The following is a 9,612-nucleotide window of genomic DNA, read 5'->3' as shown; positions in this document are numbered from 1 at the left end:
GAAGGCTTTGCCCTGTCGCTGTTCATTATACCTACGTTGATCAAACTTTGAATGGCTGTTCAGGGGGGTCCTGAATATCCTCTCTTTCTGACTCTGCCATTCTTCATTCACAAAATGCTCCTGTTAGATTCAGTAGGAATTTTGCCTTGAGATTGTCTACATCAGTTCTGTCCTCTTCTGGATGGGATCTGAGCTTTTCTAGTCCTGTGATCTAGCTATGCTTAGAACCGTATTCTTCCTTTCAGATTTTTGATGCTGCTATAACTTTATCAGCTTCTGTGGTTACTTTAGATGATTTGCACTGCAGTAAATGAGACAGGAATCAATGCATGGAAATCTGCAGAAGAAATAAACCTCGATATGACTACGCCTAATGATGACGATCTTCTAAACCAAGTAGAGGATGTTTGTGGGGCTCTGGGGAAAAACAGAATCATAGAAGATTTGGGACAGAAGAAGAAGGTCACCTGGTCCAGGCCTCTGCTCACCCATATCTCAAATATCCTAGATAATTTTATGTCTAACCTGCTCTTAAAGACTTCCAAGGATGGAGAGTCTGTAGCCTCTCTAGGCAGTCTGTTCCACTCCTTACCCACCCTCAGAGTGAGAAAGTTCTTCCTAACATCCAGCCAAAATTTTCCTTGCTGCCATTTAAGACTTTTGCTTGTTGCCCTACTCCCTGTGGCCACAGAGAATAGTCTATCACTGTCCTCTTTATAACCACCCTTCAGGTGTTTGAAGATGGTTATCAAATCCCCATCTCAGGCTTCTCTTCAGACTAAATAATCCCAGTTCTTTCAGCTTTTCCTCATAAATCACATTTCCCAGACCTCTAACCATTACTGTTGCTTTCTGCTGGACTCTTTTTGTCCACATCCTCCTTGAAGTGCAGTACCCAAAACTGGGCACAGTACTTCAGGTGAGGGATCGCCAGCGCCAAATATAGGGTGCAGGAATACTGAGATCTTGTCTCCATGCTGCAAACTGATGCATTAACTAGGGAAGACCTACCGCTGACCACACGGGCAGCTGGAACAAGATGCTGTTTTCCAGTTACCTGGGGAAGATCCAATTGATTTCCCCCCCAAAAGCAATTAATTTCCCCCAAAAGGCTTTGCCTTTTTGATTTAAACAAGAACTTCCTGGGGACCAGAAGAAAAGATTCCAAGGTCTGAAAACGTCACCGTGATGGTTTACCATGAATCGGAGACTTGGCTTGGTTTTGCTCTTTTGCTACAAACACACATTCTCATTTCTCAGGCAGGTATAAATATTGGAGTTTCTAGTAGAAAAAACTTCCCTCTAAATAATATAAAGAAGACTCAAATGATTGCACTTAATACATATGAAAAAGGTAGAAAGGAGGAAATCCTAGTGCACAAACATTTAGTCCTGCTCTTCACATCACTTGCTCTTCTGTCGACGAGTTCCTCTTTGGCCGAGCTTGTAAGAAAGTCTGGTCTCTTGGCACAAGTGTTAAGCTGGGGTGGGGAGGTAGGAGGGAAAAGAATCTGTCCAAAAGTTTTCTCGTTACATTTTTTTTCTCCCGTTCATCCAGACATTGTTCTGCAAAGACGTGGCTTAGCCATGCTTTCCTCAGACACAGAGAGCCAGCATGGCTCCCTAGAGACACATCTCCCACCCCTCAGAACCGCCATTGCAACCACCAGCCAGTCGCTACTTGCTGTTGTGCGTCCCAGTCCTGTCCTTTATTCCTTTATTGTTTTTAAATATTTTTTTAAGCATATGGATGTTTCCCCGATCCCCTCTGCGAAGACGTGTTCCTTTGTTTTTCTAGAGCCACAACGCTATGATAAATAAAGGTGTTACCTTCTGCAGTTAGGGACATCCTTTGCCCTCGGTTCTTGGAGAAGCAGCTCAGGTCTGGCTGCAGCCGTGAAAGCCTCACCGTGGGAGTAAAAATACCATGTGGGTCCCATGAAGGAAGGCAGCTGCGGATGTGTTGATGGCATCTAGGAATGGAGAGCGACTTGTGTGCGGATGTGTAAAAAACACCAAGGGCAACCAAAGGGCCACCAGGAGAGCAGCCTGAAGAGCTGCACTTGAGGTTCATCAAACGGAGCAGGTTGCAGCTGCCTCTGAATGCAGAGGTGGCTTGGAACAAGAAGCAGCATCGCCCGTGGGATGGGAGATGTCTCCCCCGGCATTGAAGGAGCAGGGCGTGGGGCTGCCCCAAAGATGGGTTCAAAGCAAGCCAAGAAGGAGTCACTGTTACAGACATCTGCATAGCGAAGGACGGGGATTCTGTTTGTTTATAAAGCTGTTTAGGGGAAAAACAATTCAAAGAAAAGTAAAAAGAGGGTTTCCTTGGCTGCAGGGCGGCCGGCATGGCTGGGGCACATCGTGGGGCTATTTGTAAGGCCTGAGGAAGCTGGTGACTTTGGAGCGGAGGAGTTTGATGAATGAGCGGGGCAACATCTCCTTGTGCTTCTCCGTGTACTTGAAGTAGTTCTGCGGGTGAGCCAGCACATCGAAGAAGGCCTTGATCAGCTTCTTGTCCTGCAAGGGAGACAAACCAAGGAGCTGCATGGTCCTAACTGGGCACTGGTGCCCCCCACTAATGCCCACTGCATGTGGTCCCAAAGGGGATCCCACTGTCAGGGGGAGCTGCTATTGCAGCTGTGGATCCCAAACGCTTTAGTTTACAGATGGAGAAACCGAGGCACATTTTAGGGACTTGTCCAAAGTCACCAAGTGCCCCAGCGGCAGGTGGAGAGTGGAGTGCAGATGTCTTATGCCCGTGCTCTCACCACTAGCCAAGGTTGCCTCAGCACAGTAGGAGCCAGCAGTTCCAGAGTAAAAACACAAGCAAGAAGAGAGGATTTGGGATGCACGTGGGGAGATCAGACCAATCAGCCTCAGGGACTGGACATATGACCAGCTGAAGGGCCTTGACATCAGCCAGCAGTCAATCAGTGATCAGTACTCCTGGTCTCCCTGCCTGTAAATCCCAGGATGCACCTATGTCCACTGTGCAGACACGTCACTCAAAGGGGAAAAGGTGAAATGATGTGTTCAGCACCACCCAGAGACAGAGGCAGAACCCGCAGTCCAGATTCTTGGACTCAGGCTGAAGCCACAAGACCCTTGTCTCTCGTTAGAGCAGGTTCTGCCCACAGCCTGGGGCTGCCCTGGACACACAGGAACAGTCTCACCTTTAAGATTTCCTGATGGTTTTCAGAGGCGTAGAGCCTGCCGTCCCGTACGATATCCTCCACCAGCTGCTCGTAGTCCTCTGCAAGACCGACCGAGGCAGGAAGTCAGCAAGAGAACATGGGGAAGGAGCCCTCGGCTAGCTTAGTCCAGGGCACCATCACAAGGGCTGAAAAGTTGCTACGACATGTTCAGTCCCAGCACAAACCCCAGCCCCTTCTACTGTGCAGACGCCTGAGGCTGGACCCCTCCATGCAGGGTTCCCTGATGCACAATGCAGGTGTTCAGTGACTGTCTGGACTTGGGTGTTTCAAGCACCAAACTGGATTGCTCTAGAGCTGAGTGTCACAAGAGCCCACTGGGTCGAGGTGAGGGGCAGGATGGAGTACACCCGTGAGGGCAGGAAGCTTTGGCATAGAGACAGTCGGCCATAGAGACAGGCGCTGAGCCCTAAGGCCTGCAGAAGCTGTGGACCAGCTGCTGAGCTGAGTAGGTGGCTAGTGTGGGGCCAGAGCTATCTACCAAGAGGGAGGTAACCCTCGTGAATGCACGTGAGCCAATCCAGTGCAATGCTCCCACCCCTGCCCTGCTGTGCCCTTGCACATGCACACTCATGTACCCCTGCTTCGGGGTCCCCCTCGTACCGTCGTAGGTGACATAGGGGATCTGGAAGCCCTTGGCACTGTTGGCCTCGCTGGTTTTGAAGTTGATCCACAGTTTGCGGGACCTGGCAGTGAAGGCGATGGGCCTCTCGTATGTCTGACATGTCTCATAGGTCGTGATGGAGGACGGGGAGGCTGAAAAGGGGAACAGCACAGGAGCATGTGTTGCCTGAAATCGTTCAGCCACAGAGACACCCAGGGATGGCCTTTGGTTGGCTCAAATGTTGAAGGCAGGGGGAGTCTGCCCCGGGGCACCTGACCCTCTGCTGTCTTCAAGGGCCATGCTACAGGACCACAGGGCTTTGGGCCCATGAACAGAGCCCATCTGTGGAGGTCATGTGCTGTTTCTCCTACCAGGGGAAACTTACCCTTCCAGTTCAGGCACTGGTCCATCAAAGCCAGTGGTTTCAGGAGCAGCCACAGACTGCAGGTGCCTGGGGGATGGCACCTGGTGTTTGGAGGTGCTGAGTGCCGCTGGCTCTAGCAGCCCCTCTTGATAATGTGGACCGGGGCCCTTTCCCAAGCCGTGAGTCCGACAGCATCGGCACCTGGATGCAGTGCACCAGGATCCACGGGACCCCCACTGGCTTGAGGCCCAGCTTGCTGGCAGAAGGATATTTCATCAGCCCAAGAGCTACAGCAGGGCTCCAACCCCCTCCCTGTTCCCCCCAAACTGCTCTTGGCTCACTCCATCCTTATCAGGGCAGGCTGGCGATGCCCTAGGACAGAAGGGCAGCCCAGCCACCTCAGGGTTTGCAGTGGACCCAGTGCTGATCAGGTTGATCCCACCTCCCCCTTGGCTGGCCCAGGCACTGTAAGTGATGCACAGCCACGGTCCTCTACTGGGCCTGCACCCAGCTCACCTCCTTGTGGCAGTGTGGGGAAGGGAGGGAGATAAGCAGTGAAGCCAGCCCAAGGCCAGTGAATAGTGTGGGTCCATCCGCTGACTCCAAACTCTCATTTCTGTGTCAGGATACTTGGCATAGCCCAGGGAGGCAGGCGCCTTCCTCACTCTGAGTCCACTTACTTCGTTCCACCCAGGCAGGGGGGAAGCTGGCTTTTCAGAGACACAGTGTGCTTCACCCAAGCCTGCTCCATCCCTGGTGTCACTCCCAAATGGGCTCCACGGCTCCCAGAGGTCTCCACAGCCCAGCCAGCCTGGGGCAGTGGCTCCCATCGCCTTAACACCCCCCTTGCCCAGCATGGCCCCAACGCAGCCATCGGTTACCTACAGTTTTTCCGCATGACCAAAACGTCCCCACACTCGTCTTCAGATGGGAGGAAGATCTCGGGGACGACGATGAGGATCTTGCGCTTTGGAGGTGGGTTGATGTTCCAGGTGCATTCAATGTTGGCAGGGTAGTTCCCAGGGTAGTTTGGAGACTCGATGTAGCCAGTGTACTCGCCCAGCTCTCCCCCGCACTGGCGGTCTGCAAGGCAACAAGGAGCAGCGGTCGCTAGGGATCAGCTCCAAAGGAGAATGAGCAGCAGGGACAGGAGGGCAGAAGGCAGGGAACTGCGCCTGCCTCAGGGAATAGTGGAAATTCCACTTGTGTGTGTGTACATAGGGATTTGCATATGGCTATGTGTACCTGCGCAGCACCTGTGTGCAGTGAATGCACAGTCTCGCAGAGCACTGCACTGAACAGGTGCCCGTGTGCTGTAACCATGCACATGAATACACGTGTGCATGCGTGTGCATAGACAGGTGTAGATATGGTTGGATGTGTGTGCACCACTATCTGTGTGCACGTGCCTGGGTGACCAACCAGAAACACCAAGGGACATTCTAGATCAAAATCAATTCTGACAGTGAGTGACGCTGATGGACTGAGACATCGGTGAGAGAACACAGAGACCAAGCTGCATGCAGAGGGGCCGGGGAAGCCACGTTGCAGCCACCCGCAGAGCATACTTTTACACTGCGACACGGAGGTGGAGCCATCGAAGTCGGTGGTGGTGTTGCCCGGACAGGCAATGCAGTAGTTCTGGCGGAAGTCCGGCTGGTAGGTGCCCACGGCGCAGCGGATGCAGCGATGGACGCTCGTGTTGTAGTAGTGGCCCGGGGAACACTGAACTGCGGAAGTGGAGAAAAGAAGGCCGCCTCAGGTGTGGGGAGCACAGCTCTCACAGCTCAGCCAGTCAGCACTTTCGATAAGCAAACACTGACTGACAGAGCAGCTGGCTCCCAGTTCCCACTCCTCTCCTCCCCCTCCCTTGGGGAGGCAAGTCACACTGCTGGGAACACTGCCACGGAGACACTAGGTGACAGCTTCAAGGCCATGAAACAAATCAGCAGCAGAGCTGGACAGGCACCCCCCCGCCCCGGTCTTGTTTCTCAGCTCACAGCTGGTCACCCTTGAAGGGGCAAGGGGAAGAGCAATCCCTTTGATGCCGAGATCCCCTAGGCTTGCTGCCGTGCAGACTGCAGTGTGACTTTTCTTTGAAGTAGCTCTTCTCTGTCTGTCTCCAGACCGCAAAACGTGCCAAACTCTGGACTTGGAACTGCCCTCCCTCATCACCATGGTGCACAGAAACAGCATCAACATAGTCATGAATAGCTGCACGGTTCTGCCAACCATGGTCCCTTGTCATACAGGCTGAAATCACCCAGCTATTCCATACTGTTGTTATTCACCCTAATAAACACAGCAATGGCCCCAGGGCCTACACAGCTTCAGACCACCAACACTGCAGACTCCTTTCAGGCTCCTGCCTGAGTGCTCTCTAAGGGGTAGCAATGTAGCTACACAACTTCATGGAAGCCTGGCAAATACTGCGTCTGCAGTCGACTCTCATTAGCCTCAGCACCGTACCCTGGACAGACAGATTTTGTACCCAGGCTGGTGAATTTCTGAAGCCATTGAGCAGGGTGGTGACAGATGTGGAGCCTCTCAAAGATGTTACAGTCTGGCCCTGCACAAGGGAGCAGTTCACATGGCATCAAGAGGTGGATCAATACCGAGCGCTGTTGTGAAAGGCAGAGGGGGGAGGAGAAGGGGTGGGTGATATGAAGAGGGAGGCTGGAAGTGGCAAAGCTGCAGACAGGTTTGGGAAGAGTGTGATGGAGGCGAAAGCAGGGCCAAGATGTGGAGAGAAGCTGGGCAAGAAATGAGGCTGGGGTTTGCCTCCCCCAGGCACCTACAGGGCTGAGAGAGCTGAGGAGCCACTGATCCAGTCCAGGGATACAGCAACAGTGGCCCAGGCTCAGTCCTAGACACCTGCCCATTGCACTGCCCAGGCACCCAGGGCTTCCCCCTGTTCTCTCCTGGTTTCCTGCTCTCTTGAGGCTCCCCCAGGTGCAGAAGGAGCTGCTGGCTGAGACATACCTTTGGTGTCGCAGTCCTGGAAGGAGAAGGCGCCCTCGTGCTTAGTGGTCAGGCCTCCACCGCAGGAGAAGCACAGAGCCCGCCCTACTTCGGGCTGGTAGGAACCCCGGGGACATGGCTGGCAGGGCTTGAAGCCATCCACTGAGTGCTGCCCAGGGAGACACTGACCTGAGGTCCATGCAAGAAACAAAGGGAAACGGGGTCAGTCCTTCTCAGCTCCTGCTGCACAGACTGGACAGAGCCAGGGCCTGAAAGCCCCAGTGAGCTCTGGGATCCTCCTGATGGAAGGACAGCCCCATGGCCCACTGATCCCTGGCAGGGACCTGGCAATTCCCTGGGAACACTACTGCAATAGGGCTACGCAGTGACCGCTGAAGAAGAGAAACCATTTATCCAAGTCATATCTGTACTGTGGCTCTGCTTCACCGCCTCAGCCATGTCCCAGGCCCCCGCTGTGCTAGGTGCTGCACAGACTCAGAGCACACACCGCTCTGCCATCTTTCCCTTGAACTCTGGGACTTCTGATAAAACAGCACCAAGAACCAACTCCTCCCCCAAGCCCACAGTTTTGCTCTTACAGCCCCAGCCCCACTTGACTCAAAAGTTCCTGCCATAGGTACAACTCAGCATGGTATCCCCAAGCAGACTGGGGAAAGGGGGAGGGCAGGTCCCTCAGCACTGCACTTCCATGCCTCCCTCTCTCCTGTCCTGCTTTGAACAGAGACTCGAGGCAGAGCACAAAGGGCCTATCTGCAGTCCACCCTGGTCTGGTAACCCTTGAGCTTGGGAGAGCAGGGGCTTATCCGCCTCACACCTGTCTGCAGAAGCTGGCTGTGCTGGGTGGCTGCGATACACGGGAGGTCTCCATGGCGTCTCTCCAGAGCCGAATGGAAGCTGCAGTCATTGCTGAGGCTCCGAGACTCCCTGTGAGCCCCGGGTTGTACAGTGCCCCGAGGAGAGGAAACAACACCGTGCTGGTGCTGCACTGTACCTGCACAGCTGGTTACGTTGGTTGCTCCAGCTGGGCCATAAGCATCGCCTCTGGGGCAGTGGTCACAAGAGAGCTGGCCTTCCTTCTCCTGGTAGGTCCCAGGAGGGCAGGGGACACACTGCTCCATCTGACCATGGTAATACGTTCCCTGCGAGCAGCTAACTGAGAGAGAGGCAGACGCATTAGTGACCTGCAGAAAGCAGCTCCCCATCGGGCTACCCCTGGCTCTGGCTGCAGGTCCCAAGGGCCCACAGGGTCCCAGGCCCCGAACTGTGACAAAGAAATAGCTCCCGAGGCAGACAGTTAGTGGTCACCTCCCCTGCCACCTCAGCTAAAGCAGAGGTGCCTGGTTGCTGCAATGCAGCACTTGGGGCTCACCGCTGAATGCTCACTTGGCCCCAGGCCCCTGCCAGCCTCTGATGCAGCCTGGCTGTTTTCTTACCACACTTGGATCCCACCCTCTGCTGCCCAGGCCCGCAGCTCTCCTGCCTCTCCAGGGCCATGCTCAGCTTCCGGGCCACCTCGTACTCCATGCCCGCGAAGCGGATCAGGAACCGCTCCTGGTTGATGGACTTCTTCAGGGCCTTGATCGCGGACTTCAGCTTCTTCTCCACCCGCTGCCGCAGGCAGTTCATGTTGCAGCTGGCTAGGGGGGAGAGGGCCAGGGATCGCATGGTTAAGTGGGGAGGGTGGGAATGAGTGGAGGAGAGGGAAAGCAGGTCCCTCTCCCAGCCTCCCCTCATGGGCTGCTGTGCTGTGGTGCCTCCTTAGAGCCACTAGCATGATGTATGTGTTGGTGCGGGGGAAGAATGGGCCCCTCCATCCCCTGTCCCTTCCAGCATCACCTCTTGTCACCAACACAACTCGGTGGTGGCAGCAGGTACACGCTCGGGCTGTGGCCCCAGCCTCTGAAGCTGATCTGACCTCAGTCTCTGGGGCCAGGTGGGAGAGAGGACACAGGGCACTAACAGAGCCAAGTGGTGCCTTCAGGTGATGGGGGATCCACCTCAATGCCCCCTCCCCACCAGCAGCTCAGCTGGGGTATCTGTCCCCTCGGTATCCAGGTGAAGTCCCCTTCCTGTCCTCTCCCATCACCTTCTTGTGCCCATCACAGCTCCCGTAAGGGCTCTGCAAGCGCTAGTTAAAGCCGCAGCATGGACAGGGAGGGGTAGGCAGGACTCCCCCACCCCAGTCCAGTAGTGAGCCCCATCTAACTGGAGCCCCTCCAGTGGTGTGGAAGAGGGTCAGATCCCATGGCTCAGGGGAATCCTGAGCTCCTGAACAGACCACCGATGAGGGGCCGGTCAGTGTGGGCTGGGGCAGCAGTTTGCGAGACAGACACCTGCCCAGAGGGAGGTGGTCTGAGCAAGCCACAGAACACCCCCAGGCAATGCAATCTGTCATTTCCTGCGGACCTAGGGGTGGGAAAGGACAAATCACACAGAGCAGATGTGCT

General features: G+C 54.7%; 1 protein-coding gene across 3 annotated transcripts in view; it reads right to left on the bottom strand.

Annotated features, from left to right (window-relative positions):
- Nucleotides 1–813: 813 nt before the first annotated feature.
- SCUBE3 (signal peptide, CUB domain and EGF like domain containing 3) overlaps nucleotides 814–9,612 on the bottom strand; it is a 115,746-nt gene continuing 106,947 nt past the window's right edge. For 2 of the 3 annotated variants that reach the window (XM_025206047.1, XM_025206048.1), the window contains 8 exons: nucleotides 8,599–8,802; nucleotides 8,157–8,318; nucleotides 7,166–7,333; nucleotides 5,752–5,913; nucleotides 5,069–5,266; nucleotides 3,819–3,971; nucleotides 3,177–3,256; nucleotides 814–2,520 (listed from right to left, as the gene is read on the bottom strand). In XM_025206047.1, the coding sequence (XP_025061832.1) occupies nucleotides 2,371–2,520; nucleotides 3,177–3,256; nucleotides 3,819–3,971; nucleotides 5,069–5,266; nucleotides 5,752–5,913; nucleotides 7,166–7,333; nucleotides 8,157–8,318; nucleotides 8,599–8,802 (1,277 nt within the window). In that variant the 3' untranslated portion in view covers nucleotides 814–2,370. Of the gene's footprint in view, nucleotides 2,521–3,176; nucleotides 3,257–3,818; nucleotides 3,972–5,068; nucleotides 5,267–5,751; nucleotides 5,914–6,681; nucleotides 6,805–7,165; nucleotides 7,334–8,156; nucleotides 8,319–8,598; nucleotides 8,803–9,612 lie in introns of those variants that run through there. The other variant, XM_025206049.1, reaches the window with a different exon arrangement.

This window comes from Alligator sinensis, unplaced genomic scaffold, assembly GCF_000455745.1.
Source record: "Alligator sinensis unplaced genomic scaffold, ASM45574v1 scaffold872_3, whole genome shotgun sequence".
Lineage (NCBI taxonomy): Eukaryota > Metazoa > Chordata > Crocodylia > Alligatoridae > Alligator > Alligator sinensis.
The sequence above is the reverse complement of the archived record's forward strand: the minus strand, read 5'-3'. Positions and strand labels throughout refer to the sequence as shown.